The sequence below is a fragment of the Microtus pennsylvanicus genome, chromosome 13 (assembly GCF_037038515.1).
Source record: "Microtus pennsylvanicus isolate mMicPen1 chromosome 13, mMicPen1.hap1, whole genome shotgun sequence".
NCBI classification, from domain to species: Eukaryota; Metazoa; Chordata; class Mammalia; order Rodentia; family Cricetidae; genus Microtus; species Microtus pennsylvanicus.
The window spans coordinates 83,388,574-83,412,960 of record NC_134591.1 but is presented as its reverse complement, the minus strand read 5'-3'; the positions used below and the strand labels follow the sequence as shown (position 1 = coordinate 83,412,960).

At 49.8% G+C, this 24,387-nt stretch overlaps 1 protein-coding gene across 1 annotated transcript; it reads left to right on the top strand.

The window, feature by feature from the left end:
* The first annotated feature begins 4,644 nt into the window (after positions 1 to 4,644).
* Positions 4,645 to 24,302, top strand: LOC142833844 (ATPase family AAA domain-containing protein 3A). Its single transcript, XM_075945683.1, has 16 exons — positions 4,645 to 4,950; positions 8,679 to 8,755; positions 10,080 to 10,181; positions 10,488 to 10,547; positions 11,341 to 11,410; positions 12,004 to 12,169; positions 12,261 to 12,330; positions 14,363 to 14,518; positions 14,993 to 15,049; positions 15,314 to 15,439; positions 15,564 to 15,688; positions 16,385 to 16,436; positions 16,798 to 16,868; positions 17,745 to 17,912; positions 18,957 to 19,065; positions 23,617 to 24,302. Exons 1-16 carry the CDS (start codon positions 4,749 to 4,751, stop codon positions 23,764 to 23,766), a joined length of 1,761 nt encoding a protein of 586 aa, XP_075801798.1. The 5' UTR covers positions 4,645 to 4,748; the 3' UTR covers positions 23,767 to 24,302.
* Positions 24,303 to 24,387: the final 85 nt, after the last annotated feature.

Below are 24,387 nucleotides of genomic sequence, written 5' to 3'. Positions count from 1 at the left end.
CAGGCAGTGCTCTTAAACCTCTGAGCCATCTCTCCAGCCACATTACAATTTTTTTTTTGGGGGACAAGCTTTCTCTGTATAGCCCTGGCTGTCCTGGAACTTACTCTGTAGACCAGGGTGCCCTCAAACTCAGACATCTGCCTGCTTCTGCATCCTGAGAGCTGGGATTAAAGGCGTAGGACACCATGCCAGGCTTAAAACAATTTTTTAAAACAGAAAAAAAAGGGGGGGGGCAGAGGCAGGCAGAGCTTGGAGTTGGAGGTCAGCCTGGTCTAAAGAACTAGTTCTAGGACAGCCAGGGCTACCCAGAGAAATCCTATCTCAGAGAGAGAGTGACAGACAGACAGAGAGAGAGAGAGAGAGAGACAGACAGAGAGAGGGGGGGAGAGAGGAGAGGAGGGAAGGAAGGAGAGGAGGGAAGGGGAGGAGAGTGGGAGGAGAGAAAGAGAGAGAGAGAGAGAGAGAGAGAGAGAGAGAGAGAGAGAGAGAGAGAGCCATTTAATGTCATATTTTCCCTTGGAAGGTAGTGTGGTGAGATAGGAGTACCAGACAGAATCATAGGACCCTGGCCAGCTTCCAGATGGGCGCAGGACCCATTTGAAACAAGGTGTCGCGGGTGGTGTGAAATTCTGGGCAGAAGTAGGGCAAGAATAATCACCAACTGTTCCTATCACAAAAGCCAGCTAGTTCGTTGCAATTAAATATAGCCTTGCAACCAGAGAGCTTTTTGTTTTTTTTTTTGTTTTTTTTTTTCTTCTTTTTTTCTTTTTCTTTCGAGACAGGGTTTCTCTGTGGCTTTGGAGCCTGTCCTGGAACTAGCTCTGTAGACCAGGCTGGTCTCGAACTCACAGAGATCCACCTGCCTCTGCCTCCCGAGTGCTGGGATTAAAGGCGTGCGCCACCACCGCCCGGCAACCAGAGAGCTTTTTAAAGATGTAACCCCCGGGGCCTGGAGGGACGACTCAGTGGTTAAGAGCACTTGCTGCTCTTGCAGAAGATCTGAATTAAGTCCCAGCACTCACAGCAGGCAGCTCACGGCTGTCTCTAACTCTAGCCTAAAGGAAACGACATCTCCAGCATCAACGGGAGCCTGTACTCACACACACAAACCCCTACTCACAACTGAAAATAATAAAATATAAAAGAGATCTTCATCCAAATTAAAATAACAAAATAAAGAAAAGGAAGCCTGCTGGGAGCCATCCCCGGCAGTGGGCAGGACCCAGTCCAGGATGTAAAGAGTTGGTGAGGGAAGGAAGTGAGCCAGGCCATGACGGTCGGGAGACTCTAGCAGCCTGACTGACTGGCGGCCAGAGCACTTCTTTATTTATAAAGAATTTAGTAAGCAGGGATACGTTCACGTTGTTCCGAAACATTGATCATACCATTTTTGGTTTTGGACATGTGTTTTACTTCCTTTTGCTCATATTTTAGTCATCACTGATAAACTGTGACAGAACAGAGTTATCATTTCCAATCATTTTCCAAGTTTTGACATCATTGATAAACAGTTATTATTTTTACTCAGTTACCCCATAACCATATTTTTAAGGATCTAGAGGCATATGACAAGCTGTTCTCAGGCCGGTTGCTTCTGTGGCTACAAGGACATTTGACCAAAACCATCTTCAAGCCATCCCAGGCACGCCGCCATGTTCCAAGCTGTGTATTATTAACTCTTAATGGTCAGAGTGCCCAAGAAATATCCTCAGGCCCAAACTGCTGCAGTTATTATTCAAATTCTGGCATAAACAATGTTTATATTTTATGTCTTTATAGAATACTTTTATCATCTTTCTACCTCATTCATTGCCCGTCAGTATAAGTCTCTATTAGGACAGAGGTAACCTCAGCTAATCTAGCTATAAGAGGTATATCAGCTATATCATCACCTGAGTGTACAGTCTGAAGATGCTTACTCTGAACTGTGGCCAACTCCTCTAGCCCACTGAATCGTGTCGATCTTTTTAAGTTGACTTTGTTTTGATTATCTTGTTCCTAAGTAGGAACAGGGACAGATGTTTCAAAAATGTCTCATAGAGACCTCTCGTTTCTTTATGTTTGTCACAACCGCCAAGGCGTAACAAAGACCTTCAAGTAGATACGGATATCTCCCTAAAGTGGGGGAATAGTATGCTTAGGATTGTCCTGGGGAAACTTGGAAATAGCATTCCTGGGAGAAGGCATAAATGATTTATAAGACATTTTTATTAATCCAATATTTCTAAAGACCCCCAAATATGCAACAGAGGTCTGTGGTTCCCCTCCTCTCCTCCCCACTCCAGCAGGTGGCAGCAGCCTGCCTGAGATGCCGCAGGAAGGAACTGGAGTCCATGTAAGTGTAAGTGTGTAATTCACAGTCCTGTCCTGCAGAGGCTGGAGCCATGAGCTGCCTGGGGCTTCACCTCCGACTGTCAGATCAGCCACATCTGCCACCAAGGCTTCTTAGCTCTTCACAGACAATTCCCAAGGGGCCCACCAAGAACTCAAAGGCACACTGGTGGCCATGGACTTGAAAAAGGTAGAGAACCTCTGAATGTCAGGATCAAGGTGACCCCACATGACCCTGGGTTATGTAGGTCAATGGAGTGAACTTTGGGGTCTCAGTGGGGACTCTCAGCTGGGCAGTCTGCAGGTTCACCTTACCAGAGGGGCTGATTTGAGGTCAGCATAAGCAGGTAACTATTTACTTAAATACAACTCTCAATATGAGTTATTTCAGCTAATAAGAAAGCTTGGGTTTAGTACTCTTAATGTCAGCCAGCCAACTTCCCTGCTACCTGAGATAGGTTGCTATGCAAGCCAGACTTGTCCTGTTTTCTAGATCTCTGCCTCATTCTCCCGAGTGTGGGGATTATAGGCATATGCCACCATCCCAGCTCAATCTCTCTGAGTCAGTTACCAAAGTCTTGACACAATGATCGGCTGTTTTCTCTCTCTCCTCCTCTCTTTTCTTCAGTATAGAGTCTTGCTATATTGCTCAGGTTAACCTAACTCCTGGGTTAAGTGGTCTAACACTTCAAAACTATATTTCATTTTAATAGTGTGTGTGTCCATGTCCTGTGTGGGTTTGTACATGGACCTGTGAGGTGAGAGGCTTCAGATCCCTTAGGGCTGGAGTTACAGGCAGTTGTGAGATCCCTCATGTTGTTGCTGGGAACAATACTGAGTCCCCTAGAACAGCAGTACATACCCTTAACCACCAGGTCATCTCTCCAGCCCCACACTTTTTAAAAATAAAAATAGTTAAGATGCAGAATTTTATAAAAGATATGAGCTTACCAAAGGCAGCCAGAGACTGAAAGGTGTGTGCCCTCTCAAACTTTGATCCAAGCTCAAATGTGAATGCTATGAGATGTGGTTTGTCCATAAACAACAACAAAAATAATAAACAAAACAAAAAAAAACCTTTTATGGTCACTGAGTGATGTCTGATTGTTGCTGGGACACTCATTTGGTTTTGTTGGGGGACAAGGATTACAGGCAGAATAATCTTAGAATTTTAAAACTTCATATGGGTGGTGGCGGCGGCCTATGCCTTTAATCCCAGCATTTAGGAGGCAGAGGCAGGCAGATCTCTGAGTTCAAGCCCAGTCTGGTCTTCAGAGCAAGTTCCAGGACAGTCAGAATTACACAAAGAAACCTTGTCTCAAAAAACCAAAAATAAATAAATTTTAAAAATTTAAATTTTTCTACTGTTCTCACTCAGTTACAATTGTCTTCTAAGTGGAGAAATCAGTCCATACACTTCCGTGCATGCAACCAGTTTTAACACAGAAAGCTGGGACTAAGACACTGACTTTGGAGAATATGGTGACTTTCTTCAGTGACAACTGCCCTCTGTTCATGCTAACTTCCTCCTACCCAAAGGTTAGGTCAGCCAGCCCAAGTCCAGAGCAGGAAGGCGGCTTAGCAGGTTCTCAAGAAGCACTCAAAGGGCAAACGACCAGAACCCAAGGGTCTGCTAGGCTTTCTGGCTTGTACTGCAAAACATAACGCGAAGTGGTCGCACGGGTTGCTACGACACCGCCTTAGGCACAGAAGCAGAAGTCTGGTGCAGGACCCAGCTCTCTTACCGGATTGGAGAGGCTCAAAGCAGCCGCAGACCTGCAAGACTCGGGCTTCGGTAAAGCGTGGGGTCACAGTAAGGGCCCGTGGCCACCTTTTCCCTCAACCTTCGGGCTTGTGACCTCACGCCGGTTACCTCGCCCTTGGCTGCCATGCCCTGAGGCATCTCAAGTCTGGAAGAAGTCAGCTCCGGGAACCCCGGCATCTCCATCTCCTTCAGGTGTTCTCTGTGTCTGGACTCATAGCAGGAGTTCCCACCCTGAGTGGTGTGGTCCAGTGTGTTTCTGATCTGAGGCCACTACGGCTGGGACGTCTCCATAAATGCTGATAACGACGGACCCTTAGCACCTTGGCTAGAACAGGGCGTTTTCTAGGACGAAGGCACACCCACCTCGAAAACTTCGTTCCGATTTGCTTGGTCCAAGAGCTCCTTCCAGTTCCGCCTCCTTAGACAGTTGGGCAAATCGCGCCACCGACGCCAATTGCGTCCCTGTCGCAGCCGCCAATCCGATGGCGGAGAGCGCTTTGGCCCTCGCGAGTTTCCGTCGCCGGGAAGGCAGAGGGGTGTGTCGCGCCTGCGCACTTCGTCGATCCGCGGCGCGTGGTGCCTGCCAGGATCCCCGCGCGAGTCACGCTCGAGTCCGGAGCGGACGCCCGAGGGCGGGCTGCGCTTGTGGACCATGTCGTGGCTCTTTGGCATCAAGGGCCCCAAGGGTGAAGGCACGGGGCCTCCGCTGCCTCTGCCGCCCGCGCAGCCCGGGGCGGAGGGTGGCGGCGACCGCAGTGCCGGAGACCGGCAATCGCCCAAGGACAAATGGAGCAACTTCGACCCCACGGGCCTGGAGCGTGCGGCCAAAGCGGCGCGCGAGTTGGAGCACTCGCGTGAGTGCGCGGGCTGGGCTTGGGAGGTTCGTCTCGGAGGCGCGAGTGGTTTCAGCGAGTTTGGTCCTCTTGGTGTCTCAGCTGCGAAGTGTTCTGTCTGCAGCCCTGCTTTGCAGGTGACCCGAACGGCCTGGTAGTCACATGGCCGTAGCTATCCTGCATTTCAGGAGATCCAGGTTCTGTCACCCTCTTGCACTTGGTAGCTGTCAACGCGGCAGAAGAGGCCGTTTTAGAGAGGCTTTTCGAGAGGCTCGAGTTGCGTGTGCCAGTGCTGGTCTTGGTTACTACTGGGCTCTCTTGCTGCCTCCACGTGGGTGCAGGCCAAAAAGGCATGACCAGGTCAGGTGATCCGTGCTGTAATTGGTTGTAATCACCCACTTAATAAAGGGAGCATTTTTGAAAGGCATTTGGTTTTAGCCAAAAGACAGTAGAGTCTGCATTGATTGTTGGATAATAGCACTCCACTGTGGAACGTGACGGGAGGGTACCTGTAAAAGTACCCTCGGAGCCAGTGTTTCCCCGCAAATATCCAGTCTGCTTTGATGTTGACAGTTCGTGCCAAAATGTAATATAAGGGTTTTTGTTTGTTTGTTTGTTTTTAAAAGACTGTTGTCCCTGGCTGGAACTCACGTAGATCAGGCTGGTAGATCCACCTGCCGCTGTCTCCTGAGCGCTGTGTAGCTCCCGGCTGTTCAGTCTCTGTAGACCAGGCTTGCCTGGAACTCAGAGGTCCGCCTGCCTCTGCATCCCGAGTGCTGGTATCAAAGGCCTGTGCCGTTGCTGTCCAGCTAGTTGATTTTTTTTTTTTTCTGAGACAGGGTTTCTTTGTGTAACAGCTCTGACCTGGAGCTCTCTCTACCAGACTGGCCTGGAACTCAGAGATCCGCCTGCCTCTTTGCCTCCTGAGTTTGCGCCACCAGCACCCAGCTATTTGAAATCGTTTTTTTTTTTTTTTTTTTTTTTTTTTTTTTTTTGCTTTTTTCGAGACAGGGTTTCTCTGTGGTTTTGGAGCCTGTCCTGGAACTAGCTCTTGTAGACCAGACTGGTCTCGAACTCACAGAGATACGCCTGCCTCCGCCTCCCAAGTGCTGGGATTAAAAGCGTGCGCCACCACCGCCCGGCTTGAAGTCTTTTTAAGAGCCTGAAATGGGGGCTGGAGAGATGGCTAAGCCGTTAAGAGCAGTGGCTCTTCTTCCAAAGGTCCTGAGTTCAGTTACCAGCAACCACATGGTGGCTCACAAACATCTGTTTTTTGGGGGTTTTTTGTTTGTTTGTTTTTTAGAGACAAGGTTTCTCTGTAGCTTTGGAGCCTGTCCTGGAACTAACTCTTGTAGACCAGGCTGGCCTCAAACTCACAGATCCGCCTGCCTCTGCCTCCCGAGTGCTGGGATTAAAGGCGTGCACCACCATCGCCCGGCTTCAGTTTTGTGTTTATGCATGGGTTCTGTTTTTTTAAAGATTCTCTCGGGAAACCCTAATTTAAATAGGTACGATATGCAGAGCCTCTCAGAGAGGGTCTGGCACTTGGTGAGTCAATTCTCTGTTCTTGTGGGGCTACACCAACGTTTGAGAGGCAGAGGCAGACAGAACTCTGAGTTTGAAGCTGGGCTGATCTACATAGTTTGTTCCAGGCCATCCAGGGTACACAGTGAGATCCTGTCAAGTCTTGGGCAGTGGTCTCGGAGCCCTGCTGACTCAAATCCCCATAGAGACATTCAAAGCCTTCAGATTTGGGACCAGGATCATCTCTTTTGACTTAGCAGAGGTAATAATCGGTTATGTTTGCTAGGTATTCTCAGTGATTGGGTTGAAATGAGGGACGGTGGATGGTTTTCAAGGCATTTCCAGTGTTAACAGACCTGACAGATGACCCAATGTCCTGTTACAGAGTTATGTAGGGGACACTTTTCTTGGAGACTCCTGGGCTGGGGGAAGGTCACTCTTTAGGCACACCTAGAATTTCAGACTTGAATCTCGGCTATTAGTCCCATTCCTACAGTCTGTTACTGAGTTACCGTCCTTCTCTGCATCCCGGCTACTCTTGCATATCTGTTGCTGTCTAGGTGCCCACACTGCAGTCCTGAAGCTCTGGCCCAGGACATTCTCCCCTGGGTCCAGTGCCTCGGCCTCTACTCTGCCTTAACAGAGCTCTCTTTTCTGGGTCAGCAGCACCTCCTGTGGGTTCTACATGCCCCATCAGAGTCCTCTTCTTGTAGGGTAGTCTCAGGTGGGCCCTAAACTTGTGCTGAGAACTTACCTGTTCTGTCTCATTTCACATGAAAATAGAGACCTTAGCTGAGCTTGCCAAAGTCACATGAAGAATGAACAGGAGCTGGAATTTGGTCCCAGGTTTATTGGACTGTGACATTCCCATACCTGTTTACTTTGCTGAGATGAGGCCCCAAGGAGTATTGCTCTCCCCAGCCCTTTCCTGTCAGAGTCTCAGGGGTTCCCGTGGTCTGCTCAACTCTTGGCTTCAAAGCTTACAACTTGAAGTAGGGTAGACTGTGCCTTGCTGCTGTCTCTCTTCATGTGTGAGTTCTTTCGTCTTCCATCCTGGTCACTGAAAACCAGAGAGTCTAGGAGGAGGTGGTCTTGGAAGGTCCTTGGAAGCTCTGACACTGCTACCCACTGGTGGAGTTCATGCCAAACTGTGTGCTTTGTGAATTGATCCCAGATACCAAGACATTTGCTGTGGACATCTAAACCTGTGAAATATTCTTACCATGGTACCCGTCTAAGCCGTGTTCCCTCCAGATACCCATGTTAAGCTCTGGTTAATGGCGTTCTTGTTACTCAAAAGTAACGTACAGAGATAGTAGCTGCCCTTGAAGACTTCAGAAATATAAACAGCCAGCACTTTAATCCCAGCACTTGGGAGGCAGAGGCAGGCGGATCTCTGTGAGTTTGAGTGATCATCATTCCCATGGTTTCTGTTTTAGAAAATTTCACAATGAGGTATTGGTAAGAGAAAACTATCAAGGAAGGTTTGGAGACCTGATGCTTAAACCTCTTTAGAGTGTACTAGAAGTAAAGCTTTTCCTACTGTATCTAAGTATTGACAAACATCAGTGCCATCTGACACACAGAACACAGAAGACCTAGGTGTGTTGTCTGGTATCTGATCCTTACTCATCCTTTTCTGCATGCATATTTCTTTAATATCATTAATGGATACAGATATGGACACCAGCCAGAGCTCTGCTTCCCTGATTGGAAAATGCCTGGCTTGTTATTGCTCCACAACCCCATCGTGGATGATTTTGCAGTGGTCTTTCTGATGGTGTTCTCGGCAGTGTGAGGATCCCCTGGGGATGGGGCCTGAGCTCTCACCAAGCTCTTACTGTCTCATCTCCATCACTTCTACAAAGTTTCATGGAATCCAGGCTAACTCAAACTCACAACGCAGCTGAGGGTGACTTTGGACTCCTGATCCTCTGGCTTCCACCCTCAGAATATTAGGATGACAGGCATGCACATTACACCTGACTTTGTGTGATGTTAGGGGTCCAACCTGGGGCTTTGTTTAACCTGGACAAACTCTTAACAACTGAGCTGCATACCCAAAGCAGTAGCTTTGAAGGGAGAGGTCATTGTAGGAGCCTGGAAATGATTCAGGATTGAGTGTTGTTTCTCGGAAAGCCCTTGGCATGAGAGAGAGGTCTGTTTTGGGCCACACGGATGTGCCTACTGTTAGTAGACTAACACCCTCTCCTACGCTCCTACAGGTCATGCCAAGGAGGCACTGAGTCTTGCGCAGATGCAGGAGCAGACACTGCAGCTGGAACAGCAATCTAAACTCAAGGTGAGTTGTGGGCTGGTGCCATGAGGATGTGAGAACCAGTTCACAGATGACCTGTGGATGTGTCCTCCATTTGAGGGAACTGGGGGAAGTAAGAACAGGATGCTGAGCCGGTGGTGGTGGTGCACGCCTTTAATCCCAGCACTCGGGAGGCAGAGGCGGATCTCTGGGAGTTTGAGATCAGCCTGGTCTACAAGAGCTAGTTCCAGGACAGGCACCAAAGCTACAGAGAAACCCTGTCTCAAAAAAACAAAACAAAAAAAAGAACAGGATGCTGAGTATATGGCTGTGACTCTGTAGTAGAGGTGCTTGCAAGGGAAGGTGTAGGTGAGGGTGTCTTGACTTCTTGAAGGCAGGGGATCTTTCTTGAAATTCTTGTTTTATGTTTTTGTCGTTTGTTTTGAGACAAGTTTTTTGTTTGTTTTATTTTTGTTTTTAAAGATAGGGTTTCTATGTGTAGCCCTGGCTGCTCTGGTCTCAATCCTCTAGACCAGGCTGGCCTTGAACTCAAGAGTTCCTCCTGTCTGCCTCCTGAGTGCTGGGATTAAAGGCAAGCTTTACCACCTCTTAAATGCTAAAATTTCAGGTATGTCCACCACACCTAATTTTCACTTCATTACTCTGCACTCGGAAGAACCTCTAGAAGCTGGATGTGTACACCCTTTAATCCCAGCACTTAGGTGGCAAAGGCAGGTGGGTAGCTGAGTTCCAGTACAATCTGGGATACACAGAAACCCTGACTTGAGAAACAAACAACAAAACCTAAAAGAAGAACCCCGTCAGAGTTTTCAGTGAGCATGGAGCAGGCTCCATCCTTAGTCCTTGTCTGCTAATACAGTACACTTGTGACATGAGCTCAGGGCAAAGGAGTAGCATCCTGATCTCTGCCGGCCTGGTCTGTCCGTGTGCGGAGAGCTGTGAGCCCACTGAGGGGATGAGTATCTGCCCAGACTATGATCTAAAGTTGTCTTCTGCCTTATCTTAGCCTGTTGCATAGACCAGTTGGCATGGCCTTTGATGCTGCCATCTTGTAGTCTGTAGCACTGTGGAATGGGCTGTGGACAGTGTGAGCCTTACAGGGTACTCCTGTGATCTGCAGGCTGTGGACAGTGTGAGCCTTATAGAGGTACGCCTGTGTTCTGCAGGCTGTGGGCAGTGTGAGCCTTATAGAGGTACGCCTGTGATCTGCAGGCTGTGGGCAGTGTGAGCCTTATAGAGGTACGCCTGTGTTCTGCAGGCTGTGGGCAGTGTGAGCCTTACAGGGTACGCCTGTGATCTGCAGGCTGTGGGCAGTGTGAGCCTTACAGGGTACGCTTGTGTTCTGCAGGAATATGAAGCCGCTGTAGAGCAACTGAAGAGTGAACAGATCCGCGTGCAAGCCGAGGAAAGAAGGAAAACTCTGAGTGAAGAGACCCGGCAGCACCAGGCTGTAAGTGCACAGGGAGCCGTTTCTGCCAGGGGTACAGGAGTGGGGATGGGACATTGAGATGCCGCTCTGACCAGCTGAGGGTGGCAGTTGTACTAGGACCTGGACCACAATTGTAAAAATAAACAAAAACAACCCCTAAACATAGACTCCTTGGTACAGAGCCATCCTGCACCTGCATGTTTGTGGAAGGTGGCAGCTCACCTGTGGCTTACTCAGCAGCCACTCCAGGGTGGGTCCAGGTCCTCTCTGATCCTTCTGGAAGCTTCTCCAGCCACAGTGTGTCTTTACTTCTGTCTTTTTCCCTAGAGGGCCCAGTACCAGGATAAGCTGGCTCGACAGCGCTATGACGACCAGCTGAAACAGCAGGTAAGCGGGGCACACCTGAGAGCTGTGCTGCCCTTGCAGTAACCAGGGGACATGCAGCTGAGCTCACGGGCAAGAATGCAAGTGTGGCTGGTCCTGGGTGAATTTTCTGACATTGGTAGGCCCTGGCATGTGTATACTTACGGGCCTGTGTGCACAATGAACACGCCCAGACACACTCTACATGTTGACATGTTTGCAGGCATGTTCAAGCACATACACAAGCCCATGCACAGAATTTCTTATGCTTCCACGACAGAGGTGGGTTTTTTCAGTTACTCTTGAGGGTTCTTGCTAGATGGACACCTGTCTAGCTAGCAAGGTCAGTAAATGGTGGAGGACAAGGTCCCTGGGTAATTCAAAACCTGGATAGGCCTCCTTTGCTCCATGCTGGCTCCCTGTCATAGGGAGCTCATCAGCCTTGGTCTTGTGTTCATGTTTGTTTGCTGGGGCATTATAGCTGTTACTCTCAGTAGGCAAAGATCAGAATTCTATAGAGCAGAGATCTATAGACCTCTTCCTGAGGGTCTTGGAACCGCATTACTGAAGCTGCTATGAAGGGCTGCTTCTGCCCCAGCAGGTGGGGCAGCTCTGAAGCCAGTCTCTTAATGTGTGCATGCCCTGGGCCAACAGTAGATGTGCTTGCACGGGAGTGTATCAGCTGGAGCCCCAAGACAGTTGGGTCTCCTCCGGTGGGCAGACGCATTCCTGACTCAGCAGCTCCAGTCTGTAGGCTTGGTTTTGGTTTGTTTTTCTGATTTTCAAGAGCTTTTACCTGTTCTGTGCCTTCTCTCAGCAACTTCTGAATGAAGAGAATTTAAGGAAACAGGAGGAGTCTGTGCAGAAGCAGGAGGCCATGCGTCGAGGTAGGTGGTCACCAAGGATGGGTGGCTTTGTTGGGCATCTTAGTCCTTAGGAAACACCTGCACAGAGGCTCACTGCGACCTCAGCTAAGGGCTTTGACACCAGACAGCGCTGGGTGCCATGGTTACAAAGAGCTAACTCTCAGCAGAAGCTTCATCTGTAGCCTTGCCCCTGAGCAGAAAGTTCTGGGACGCGTTGATTTGGATAGGAACTTTGCCTGGCCTTAACTCCTGTGTTAGAGCTTCATTCATTAGGCCAACCTGCAGGAGCATTTCCTGTCTCCAGGAGTCTGTCAGGAAGGGTTTGAGGCAATTTGTTGGTGTCATTGTGATAGTGTCTTAGTGTTTGGTGTTTGGTTCTTATTGCTGACAGAAACGGCATACATTGTTGCATCTCATGCCGTTTCTGATATTTTGGTTAAATGTCAGTTCCAGGCTATTTCAGGGATCCTTGCTCTGCAGTATGGGTTGTTCACTGTGACACTGCTGCTTCTGGTCCATGCAATATCTAGGCCTGTGTATGCATGTCAGTAATGTGGGCAGAGGCAGGCACATAATGAGCTGAAGATCACTGTCTTTGCCTTTCCCTGGGGCAGCCACTGTGGAGCGAGAGATGGAGTTGCGACATAAGAATGAGATGCTGCGGGTAGAAGCTGAGGCCCGAGCACGGGCCAAGGCTGATCGAGAGAATGCAGACATCATCCGGGAACAGATTCGCCTCAAGGCTGCTGAACACCGACAGACCATCTTGGAGTCCATCAGGTAAGGATGCGGCCAGAGCCCAGGACCTGCTGTCCCAGGTCACGCTAGGAAGTTACTGGTGAAAGTCATGTGACTTTTCCCCCTCATGCAGGACAGCTGGCACCTTGTTTGGTGAAGGATTCCGTACCTTTGTGACAGACTGGGACAAAGTGACAGCCACGGTATGTGCTGCTGTAGTTCCCTATGGGAGAGCCTAGTGGGCGGTTCTGCGGCACAGTCTCTGGGGGCTTCCCTGTAAAGTTCAGCCCTGTTTCCTGCTGGCTATGAAGACATCTAGTATTTGGAGATATACTCAGCACAGATGAGGCACATGAGCTACAGCTGTCTTTGAGAACTATAGTGAGACATGACAGAGTATGTGGACTCAAGGCATTTCAGACAATTCAGTCTTATCTTAATCCATTTGATGTTGCTCTCGCAAGGTACCCTGTCAGGGCCAGCCTCACCAAGATTACCTTTCTTCCAGAGTGGAGGCATGGGAATCTAGAAATACAGTAAGGAATACGAAATTGCGAACAAAAATAATAAAATGCAGAAACACATAGGATAGTATCGGGAGGGAATTTCAGTGTGTACTTAAAATTCGTCCGCATTTAATTTCCAACTGCTTAAAGTACCCCTGATTTCAAAAGGTAGGAGCAGAACAAAAGGGCTGCATTAATATACAAATTGAAAGTCATGGGGTCCATTCATCACTCAGGCCCTAGACCAAACACTCTGTGGGCAAACCACTCCTGGGTGGAATCCCAGTTATTTCCGTAAAGGGAACAAGAACTTAGTTGGATCCTTAGACTTTTGTTTTAGGTAGGAACCAACTACTTCCTTATTTCAGGAGCATGGGGTCTGGCAAATAGCCACACCTGTTGATAATAGCCTTGAGAGAGCAGAACTCTGATTTACAACTAGGTTGAACCTTTGTTTGAATTAGAAGCATAATAATCCGAAACTCGCTGACCTTTGCCGTCTTTGGGCCTCCACAGTAGCCATGGTTGACATCTGGTGTTGGAAAGTCTGAATAGGGCCACCTAATGGCTTCTACCAGGCCCTACTGTTGAAGGTTTCGCAAACTCTGCAGCATTGCTTGAGACTAAGCACCTAACACATAATTCTTGGTGGAACAAACCCCTCCTGTCCTGGCAGTGGCAGCCTACCTTCAGGCTTCTTTGTTTATTTATTTATTTTATGTGCACTGCTGTGAGGTTGTCCAATCCCCTGGAACTGGAACTGCAGACAGTTGTGGGCTTCCATGTGGGTGCTGGGAATTGAACACCGGTCCTCTGGAAAAGCAGCAAATGCTCTTAACCGCTCTAGCCCCAAGGCTTCAGACTTCTAATCCAGGAATAGATGTAGAAAAGGGCCAGAATTCACTTTTACTTCCCAGTGTCCTTGGGAGAAGGTGCTGGTAAGTTTTTTTTTAATGTTTTTTTTTTTTTTTAACAGGATCTCTCTATTATGTAGCTCTGATTTTTGTAGGATTGGCTGTCCTGAAACTTGCTATGTAGACCAGGCAGTCCTCAAACTCACAGATCCACCTGTCTCTCCCTCCTGAATGCTGGGATTAAAGGTGTTGTCACCATGCCATTTTTGGTAGTGTGTTCCCAGCCAATTCTATGAGGCAGGAGGTGGTCTGTGAGGTAGGAGGTGGTCTGAGACATCTTCAGGGTCACGGATGTCTTCATGCTAGGTGCAGGGGATGACCCGCTAAGGGGAATGTTGAAAGCACATTATTTTATTATTTGGGATGCTGGGGGGTAGAACCTAAGGTCTTAGGAATGCTAAACAGGAAGTCACCAGTAAACCACAGGCCAGTCTGGAAGATGCCCCCTCTTTGTGGAGCTTCTCAGTCTGCCAGTATATTACCACTTAAAAGGAACTCATGGCTTGTGGTTAGTTTTCTAAGAATAAAGTTTAACTTTTTCGATGGTAAGAATCATAGAAGGCAAGAAAGACTGTTAGGGAGTATCCAGCCATATCCCGCCACGCCCCACCATGTCCCACGTTCTTACAACCTTGCTCTGATGGACAGTCCCAGTGACATACTTTTGCTGTCCCCTGAAGTATGCAAGTGAGCATTGACTAACTGTAGTGTAGGGTTGGGGTCCAACCAGGGTCCAGCGTAGGCTACGGTAAGATCTTAGCTGCTCTTGGGCACAGGATGAACTGTGGGGCAGAGGTGCGGCTCTTCCGTTCCAGGTGGCTGGATTGACACTACTGGCTGTTGGAGTCTATTCTGCCAAGAACGCTACTGCTGTTGCTGGTCGGTACATTGAGGCCCGCTTGGGAAAGCCCTCCCTGGTGAGGGAGACGTCCCGCATCTCAGTGCTGGAGGCACTGAGGCATCCCATTCAGGTATGGCCACAATAAGGTTCCAAATCCTTGCCAGGTTTCTTCCTGTGTCACAAACAAGTGTGCACATTTCTCTGTCCTCCCCTTTTACCTGATAACGTTTCTGCTTTCTCTTTCCTGCTGGCATGGGTGTTTTCTCATGACTGTGCTGTACCTATGGGGCCTGTTGAATCAGTGTTATCTGATTATAGGACTGCTCCTGGTCTGCTTTAGCTGTTCACGTCAGAGGTGGGAAGTAGCCTAGTGTCTAGCTCCCTCCCTTAGGCTTAACTGCTCTCTGCCCTCTCTGACGTCTCTTCAGATGCTCAGTATAAGTAGGTGGGAAGATAAAAACCTATAGTAAAGAGAGGATAATCACCAGGCCCCACAGTAGATACTGTTGCTCCAGCTTTGATACTGAGTAGCTAATCTTGAGCTCTTGGGTGCAGTCTTCATGGTGGCTGTCCTGCCAGCTGTGACGGTTGGTTTCCCCTACAGGTCAGCAGGCGACTGTTCAGCAGACCCCAGGACGCACTGGAGGGCGTCATCCTCAGTGTAAGTCACTGTGGGGGCTGTGGTTTGGAAAGCCTTGTGGGCCCAGGGAAGGGATGGCAAAGCTTGACCAGTGTGTTTGTGATCCTTATGCTTGTGGCTTTGGGGTCCTGAAATACGAGTTACTGTACCATATTCAGATATTTCATTGGCCAGTCTAGTGTCCACAGTGACTAAGCTGCACTAGAATACCTGTGGTCCTTCCACTTCCTAAGGCTGTCCGTAGGCTGGGAGACCAGGTCCCCAAACCTCATCTTTCTCTGGCAGCCTAGCCTGGAGGCACGGGTACGAGATATTGCCATCGCAACAAGAAATACCAAAAAGAACAAAAGCCTGTATAGAAACGTTCTGATGTATGGACCACCAGGGACTGGCAAAACCCTGTTTGCCAAGGTAAAAATATCTGGCTGTGACTGTGGTGGGACTGGGTGCTGCTGGGCAGGATTGGCTGGTGGAGCTGTGGGCCTGCGAGTCTGGGAGGGAACATCTGCTCTGTTTCCCCACCCTCCTTGCCCAGAAACTCGCACTGCATTCAGGCATGGACTACGCCATCATGACAGGCGGGGACGTGGCCCCCATGGGGCGGGAGGGTGTGACCGCCATGCACAAGGTCTTCGACTGGGCAAGCACTAGCCGACGAGGGTGAGCATACAACCCCCACATACACAGGTTCCCACTAGGGGCCCACCAGGTATCTAACAAGTACCCTGCTGTCTCCCCACTGTCTTGTCCTTGATACTGTGTGGGAGGCCATGGGTAACCTCTAGATTCTGAGGACATGTAGGGGTGGGTACTTATTCTGAAGGCTCCATTAGAAAAAAAATGTCAATCTGGTCCCAAGGCTTCCCATACAATAACGCTGGCAGATATGATTGCTGCCAGGAGTGAGTGGCTAGCTCAGATGGGGAGAGGAGTGGATGTAGGCCTCTGACTGTTGGCTCATGCAGCATGGCACAGCTGGTTATAACTGCCCCTGGCATTGCCCCCGTACCTTGATGTGTCCTCGGCTTTGGTCTTTGCCATTTTACCTTGAATAACTACCTTATTCTACCTGGACGTGAGGCCTACTGAGATCTGTGGGTAGGAGGAGTGTTCTCTGCCTAGCGTATCCCATCAGAGCTGCAGCTGGGTTCTCAGCATTAGGGTTCTTGAAACTGTGAGCTCTGTTTCCCTTGGGTCAGGATGTTAAGAGCCCCTGACAGGGTGAGGCTTGTGTTCTGTGGGGTATCTTCTCCCAGGGGAATGCACTATACTTCCTTCCTATTGCTTCTGGGAGCTTCCAGGTGTTGGCTTGTAGGATCCCAGCATCCCCTTGCCTGACCACCCTCTGGTTCACAGCCTCCTGCTCTTTGTGGATGAAGCAGACGCCTTCCTCAGGAAGCGAGCAACTGTGAGTACCTGGAACTCTGTCTCTCAGTGGGAATTGTTCAGAGCTGGGTGCACTAAGCCAGTTGAGCAGGGGACCAGCCTAGAGGTTACTGTGGCCTAGAGCACAGACCGTCTAAGTCCTCATGCTGTGCCAGCTGAGATGCTGCTCAGTTGCTTTTCCTCCTAAATTTGAGGAGTTTGTCATTGAACAACAGTCTTGGAGATGCTAAACAACAGGAATCCAAATTCTGGCTGTCAAATTAGGCCTGTGTATCTAACCCTTGCCCTACCCTCCCGACAGTGTCTCCTGCGGACACTTTTCCTTGGCCATGTGCAAAACTGCTCCTTAGGCTGGGGACTAATGCGGAACTTTCTTCCTGCAGGAAAAGATAAGTGAAGACCTCAGGGCTACTCTGAACGCATTCCTACACAGGACAGGACAGCACAGTAGTAAGTAAGTGCAGAAACTTCTGGGCATTGTTAGCCTCCGTCCTCACAGGGACCCAGGACATAGTATGTGGGCAACTGTCTGGGGTGTCTTCATGTTCCTACCAGGACGGGCCCTGGAGGGTATGAAACATCACATCTGCTGGGTTAGTCCACAAGGCCACCCCAGTTTGAGCGTCATCTCACGCCTCTTGACATCAGCTGTCCACGTGCACCTGGCTGAGACTTTCCCGCTAACTGAACATGCCCGAAGCCTGCTTTCAGGGCATGAGGCTAGAGTGTGTTTACTCTTCCTGGGGGCAGATCCCAGGTATCGTGTGTAGAAGGATGGAGTCTTGGTCCTTATCTGGGCTACTGGGACTAGGGTAGCATCTTGGCCTTGAAAGGGACCCCAGTTTGAACTTTTGCCCAGAAGCCAATGGCAGGGTGGATGCCTATGGTCAGACAGGCTCCTTGCTTCCAAATCCCCTAATCCTGTCCTTAGCTAGCTTATCACAAGGACAGGGCCCAGCCTTCTGATAAGTATGTGCCCATCCCCTCACTTCCTGTGGCTGTAGTCTAGCTCAGGGCCAATGGGGAAAAGTGATTTGAGGACAACAACAGAACCTTGAGATACTAGGCAACCTCAATCGCAGGTCTTCCTGGGCTTCCCTAAGTTAAAAAGCTGCCACGGGCTAGAGGTAGATCAGTGCTTGAACACTCGCCTAGCATTCTGGAATCTCTGGATTCAAATCCCATCTTGAAAAGAAAGGAAAGGCAAGACCTATAAGGGTAGGAGAAAAGGAAGAGCTGCCAAGTTGCATCCATCTATAAAGTTTACCTGCAGAGGCCCCTGGGTGACCTATGATTGGACAAGCCCTCAGCATGCACTTTGTGGCCGCAGGTTCATGCTGGTCCTGGCCAGTAACCAGCCTGAGCAGTTTGACTGGGCCATCAATGACCGCATTGACGAGATGGTCTGCTTTGCCCTGCCACAGCGGGAGGAGCGGGAGCGCCTGGTGAGAATGTATTTTGACAAGTTTGTCCTTAAGCCGGCCACAGAAGGAAAGCAGTAAGTGTCCAACCCATGGGGTCCCCTGTTGACCTGGAACCTATCTGGGCACTTCATTTTCCTGGGGTTTAGGCCATCTGTGGGAGGTCATTCTGTACATGGGTCCTGTCAAAGGTGGTTCTGTCATGGGGACCCTCAACCCTTCCTCCCATTGCTCTTTACCTGGGGACAGCTGCAAGTCTGTCAGGAGCCCACTCTCGTGAGCTAATTTGAAGTGCGTGGGTCACTGACCCCTGGGTATCAAGGGAACACAGCATCCTCTAAGTTTGCTGAGTCTCTTTACCGGGTCTGGGGTAGGCAGTTAGCATCCTCAGCTGTTGACTGGGTGACCTGGCTTTCTTCTGTGTAGCTGCAAAGCTGCCCTACCACTCCTGGAAGCTGCTCTGCAGCCATGTTGGGGGCAGGGATGGGGAGAAGGCCCTTGCTGCTGTGTCTAGCACACTTTGCACACCTCCTGTCAGCCGAGGCCACTCCGCTTTCAGCTGTCTCCTGGGTCCCGGACTCCATGGCATCCTGACCTGAATCCCTGCTGCTGCCTGAAAACATGGCTTAGCAGTGCTGTTTCCTGCGAGCTCATCCCCCTCCGAACTAGCCAGGTCCTCTGCCTACTACTGGCCTCATAATCCCAGCCTCAGCTCAGGCATGCAAGTTTAATGTGTATTTCTGCAGCTTTTGGTCAGATTTTGTTGCTGGAAACTCAGATTACAGACAGGGCTCTTACTGTTCTCATCCAGAGATCTGCCTGCTCTGTCAGCATTTCATCGTTGGCTGAGATTTGACTACACCTGCTGTGTGGGTGCGGACTGTATGTTTGGTTCTCGTGAGTAGACGCGAAGGCAGATTAGGAGAGTGTAGCCCCCTGGCTCCAACCTGAGCCTCTCCTGTAGGTCAGGAGGGAAGGCTGAGTTCACCTCATCCAACGAGGCTGTGCAGAAAACGGCCACAATGTCACCCTGATTGGGTGGTGTTGGACAGCCTTGCTCCCCAGCCCCCTTTGTGAAGAAGCTGTGGCAGCACAGGCCCACTTGGGGACTTTTTCTCCAGACGCTTGAAGGTGGCCCAGTTTGACTACGGAAAGAAGTGCTCAGAGGTCGCCCAGCTGACGGAGGGGATGTCAGGCCGGGAGATTGCTCAGCTTGCTGTGGCTTGGCAGGTGAGTTAGGGTCCTGTAACTAAACCCACTCTGATCTCCTCACAGGGAGTTTTATTTTGAAGGATGTTCCCAGTGTGGATAACCATGTGGCCCTTGGTGCTACTAAGACCACCTCAAGGGCTGATGAGATTCGGGGAGGATGGGGCTGTACTCTCACTGGCTGAGCATGTGCTGGCCCAGATCTGGAGCTCTCACAGTCTTAGGGAGTGTCAGGGTCTGGAGCAGATGTGCAGGGTCTCTAGGACTGACTGCTTGTTTGGGTTGGCCGTTAAGACAATTGTAGACAAGTCCTGAGTTCTCGCTCCAGATCAGTAGATGTATAGATTCTGCCTTTTTTATTTTGTTTTGTTTTTATTTCTGAGAACGGTTTCTCTATGTGGGTCTTGCTGTCCTGGAACTTCCACAGCAGTCCAGAACTTGCTTTTGAACTAGAGATCCATTCGCCTGCCTCTGCCTCCCGAGTACTGGAATTAAAGGCGTGTGTCACCACTGCCTGGCAAGGATATGTGCTTTTTAGGACAAGTGAGGGGGCAGGAATGTTCCCTCCTAGACTAGACAAGGATGCTGTTGGTGAAGGTACATAGGCCACAGTAGCTTTGTCATTCCCTCAAACCTTGTTTTTTCCCTTGAACCTGCCTCTAGCCGCAGCTCCGTGTTCCTGCAGCAGGGAACGCCCATAGCAGGGCCAGGGCAGTTTAGGAATTTCAGCCCCTGGTGCTGTCAAGCCATGTTGATGGATTGATGGAATGGGTGTGCTATGGGCACTTCAACCTTTGTGCCAACTTCACCACGTCCTTGAGCCAACCGTTTGTAACCAGTGACAGCCTGGCCACTAAAGCTTAGCAGTGTCTTTGGGGGACAGTCCTACTTAGGTTTGGACTTCGTAGCCTAACTGCAGCAGGGATGGTATTAGTGTAAACAGGCTAGCGTAGCTGCTACAATGTACATCTCCCATGGAAGACTGCACCCTTCTGTGACCAGGGTGGAGAACAGGGAACTGTCTCCTGTCTCCCCACAGCTCTGGGGGCCAGAGTACAAGGGTCAGCGTCAGCACAGTCAGATCTTAAAGAGGGTTCCTTCCTGGTTAATAGAGGTTAAGGTCTTGCTGGGTCTTCATATAGCAGACAGCACGAGTGAGCCTTTTGTGTTTCACGCATGAATTCCAAGGAACCAGGGACCCTTTCTGTGCCCCCATGTCAGTGAAATGCCTTTCTCTGAAGGATGATCTCTCATACATCTCCTAGGAGGATGTCAGAAATATGGGGTGATAGACTGAGCTCATCCAGCAGGCTACCTAGCTCACAAAGCTTACACCAAGACAGCTCACTTCTTTCTCTTAATGTATTGTCAGAGAGAGTAGCAACAGTCCAAATAAAGACCTTAGAGGGGAGAGTTGGGGATGCTCCCTGAGGGTCCTGTCTGGGTGGTTGGTCAGAGTGGATAAGGCAGGTCCGTCTAGGCCATTCTCGGGAATGGGAGATACAGGAGGATACCCAGGGTGCTGCCTAGGTAGAGTAGCACACACACCTGTGTGCTGTTGTTGCTTTCACATTACAAATACACTTTTTTGTTCTGTAGCCGCTATCCTCCATGCATGTCAGGATAACGCAGTTCCTGCCCTTGCACCATGCCTGGTTTCTTTTATTTATTTATTTATTTTTTTTATGTGTGTTTTTGCTTGCATATACACCCGCATACCACGTGAGAATAGTGCCTGCAGAAGTCAGGAAAGGACATCAGAGGCCCTGGAATTGGAGTTACATTTGAGGTTTTGGGTTACTGTGTGGGTGCTGAGATCCTGGGTCCTTTGGCAGAGCATCCAGTGCTTTTAACACTACCCTCTCCTTCAGTCTTGAAGTTGTGGGTTTTTTCTTGAATTATAATAGAAACACCTCTCCTTCCAGAATGTGGATATTAACCTCTTATCAAATGTGTGATTTACAAATGTTTTCTTCTGTAGAGTATTTTACTTTATTTTGTTGTTATTTTTAATTGTTGGTAATATTTTTTGATTGTTGGCCTGGAACTTGCTGTGTAGACCGGATTGGCTGCAAATTCATAGAGAAGCATCTGCCTCTGTCTTAGTGTACAAAACTTTTAAATTTTGGTGGAGTCTGATTATCTCCTTTTTTCATTTTGTTGTCTATAATGTCACATTTAAGAAACCATTGCCAAGTAAAATATATGAGTGCACACACCTGTGACCCCCATACTTTGGAAGCTAAGCCAGGAGGATTGCAAGTTCAAGATCAGCCTGGGAAATGCAGTGAGATCCTCTTGCAGTTTAAAAATGAAATGAAAGCTGGGATGTAGCTCAGTGGTAGTGTCTGCCTCGAGTCTTCAGCCCTGGGCTGAATCCCCAGTGTCATAAAAAGTAAGAAAGCTGCCGTGGTTTGTCGTTCTGCAGTGAAGGGAGTCCTCTTGTTTGTTGAGACGTGGTCTCACTCTGTAGCTGGGCTGGCGTTGAATGATCTTACAGCTCTCTTTCCCCGGCCTCCCGAGGATTGGGATCACGGTGTGAGCTACCAGGCTGGGCTCAGGCTTCTGTTCTGTTTATTTGAGACAGGTTTTGCTCTGTGACTGGGCTGGCCTCAGCTGTCAGCACTTCTGTCTCAGGCCTGGTGGACTTTAGGTTCCTATGCCGTCTGCCTCTGGCTTTGACGTCAGTGTGGAAGCTGCTAGGGAGTGTCCCTTTCCCTTGCCCTTTTGTGTATATGTGAGGTGTCTGTGTATCCATGTGCTGCATGAATGCCTGGTGCCTACAAGGCTAGAAGAGGACATGAGGCTGGGAGTGGCGGCACACCTTTAATCCCAGCAGAGGCAGAAGCAGGCAGCTGGTCTGCAGCTTAGTCCACATAGTGAGTTCCAAGCCAGCCAGAGTTATATTTAGAGAGACCCTGTCTGAAAACAAAAAAGAGTGTATTGATTTCCCTAGAGCTGGAGTTACAGGTGGTTGTATGCCATCCAGTGTTGGTGCTGGGGACTTGAACCTAGGTCTTCTGTCAGAGCCATAAGTGCTCTTAACTGCTGAGCCCCTATTTACTCGTTTTTGAGCTGGGGTCTTGCTACATTGCTTAGCCTGGCTTTGAACATCACAGTCAAGCGACCCTGCCTTAGCTTCATGAGTAGCCGGGACCACAGGTGCACCGTTGCCCTAGTTAAACTTAAAAATAGTTTTGAATTTACAGAAAAGTTGCAAGATAGAGCAGAGGCACCATGACCTTGTCTCTAGCAGGCTGTGAGTCTTGGCTCTGTTTCATAGCATTGTTTACCCCTGCCTTGGCTTGGTTGTAACCCCGGGTCAAGCCCAGGATACCCACAGCACGAGCCCTGATGTCTGTTCAGCTTCACCTGTTCCTAGGCTGGCTGGTGGATGAGCCCGTGCGGCTCTGCCGTTCCTCAGCTGGGTCCTTGGCAAGATGTAGTCACTGAGAGGGCTGCCGCCCTGTCCATCCAACCAGGGCTCCAGTTACTTTTGGCCTTCGGTGAGGTCGAGCTGGAAAAGATTATCCATGGCTTCCGACTACCTCGCTAAGTTAGTGGTCTGGTTCTGGGGCCAAGTCTTCCTCCCCAGTGAATCCTAATAGGACAGTGGACCCTAGGTAATCTGTTCCTGATGGCTCCACTTGTCATCTCCTCATAGGTGACAGTCTTGGCAGAACTGTTTCTGTAGGGTTTGTTTGTCCTGGTGCCCAAGGAGGAACGTTTTCTGCCTGCAGTTTTCTCTTCATTGTATTCAGGCATCCCAGGCCCTACTTCTCCTTATGCAGTGTCTATGAGAATCCCTTGGCCTCGTCTTCAGGATTCTCCATACCTTTTTTGCTGATGCCTTTTGGAACATGCTCTGCTTCAAGCAGAAAACCAGCAGAAGTGTGGTCTCAGCCACCTGTGAGCCCTGGTCCTTTATAGTGTCTAAAGGGTACTACTTGACTAGTTCCGATTCCTATTGGCTGGTCCTGGAGTGCCATCCTCGGAGGGAGCATGCTCACGCGGTATGAATAGATACCAAGAGGAGCAGTTAGCCAGGGAGTACCACTTGGCTCTAATTAGAGAAACCTCACCCTGACATCGTTTGGTAGCCGCAGGAGGCCTGTAAGGTACACAGCTGTACAACCTGGCCTGAGTAGTTGCTGTGTGACCTGGTGTCTGCCTGAGCTGGAAAACGGAGCCAGAATCGCTAGGGGCTTCTGAGGTGCATTTGTGTCCGGCTTGAGGGAGTTGCCTGTCTGTGTGTGGAGGAGCAACAACTGTTCAGGCTTTCATTTTAGAAAGTCATTGACAAAGTCAACAGAGGCAGCAGTGGGGATATTAATCCACTGATAAACTCAGGAATGCCCATTGTCCACTGATAAACTCAGGAATGCCCATTGTCCACTGATAAACTCAGGAATGCCCATTGTCCACTGATAAACTCAGGAATGCCCATTGTCCACTGATAAACTCAGGAATGCCCATTGTGCCAGGGCCTAGGGCCTCTGGGTCCAGACTGAGGAGCTGGGGCTTCCCTGTGCAAGCAGCCAGCCTCTTCTTCTGTGCCCTCTTTCCTACCAGGCCATGGCGTATGCCTCTGAGGATGGGGTCCTCACGGAGGCCATGATGGATGCTCGGGTCCAGGATGCTGTTCAGCAGCACCAGCAGAAGATGCAGTGGCTCACAATAGAGAGACCCAACCCTGAGGCCAGCAAGTCACCGTGTCCCTGACTCCTCAGCTGCCGAGCTGGACCTGGACGCCTTGTGCACCTGGCCGAGGACAGCCATCCTCTGACCACACTATTCCTCCCTCTTTTCCTGTCCTCTTTGGCCTCTTAGAGAGGCCAACACTGTCCCAAATGCCTTTGCCCAACTGTGGGATGCAGGTGGTGTCAGCTTCTCTGCCTCCCACACCTCCTAGTCTGTTTCTCTCAGCGTGAGTGCTGGCGGAGGAAGGCAGACCCAGGAATCTACGAGCCCAGGTCAGAGAAGAGAGGAAGCCGAGTGCTGTACCACAGGCCAGTGGCTGACTGTGCCAGCAAGAGGGGACCTGCAGGACCAGGCTGACGGCAGGAAGGGCCTCTGCTTGCTGGACGTTGCTCCTGCCCTGTACACATCTGTGCCAGGAACTGGCCCAGTCCTCATTTGGTGAAGTGGATCTGGTGCTAGACTGGCCCTGGCCGGTGGCATGCGGGATTCAGCGCTGCCACCTTCCCCTGGACTGGACCTTTTAAATCCAGACTCTAATAAAACTGTGACTGATTTGCTGTTTTTGTCTCTTGGCTGAGGTATGTGTATGGGGGGTCTAGATGAAGGAGCCCCCAGTAGCCCCTGGAGTCAGGGGTGATGGAA

Coding starts and splice junctions, on each gene's coding strand:
- LOC142833844 (XM_075945683.1), top strand. CDS start 4,749: ATGTCGTGGCTCTTTGGCATCAAGGGCCCCAAGGGTGAAGGCACGGGG. Junction 4,951..8,678: donor GCGCGAGTTGGAGCACTCGC/GTGAGTGCGCGG, acceptor ACGCTCCTACAG/GTCATGCCAAGGAGGCACTG. Junction 15,050..15,313: donor TGGAGGGCGTCATCCTCAGT/GTAAGTCACTGT, acceptor TTTCTCTGGCAG/CCTAGCCTGGAGGCACGGGT.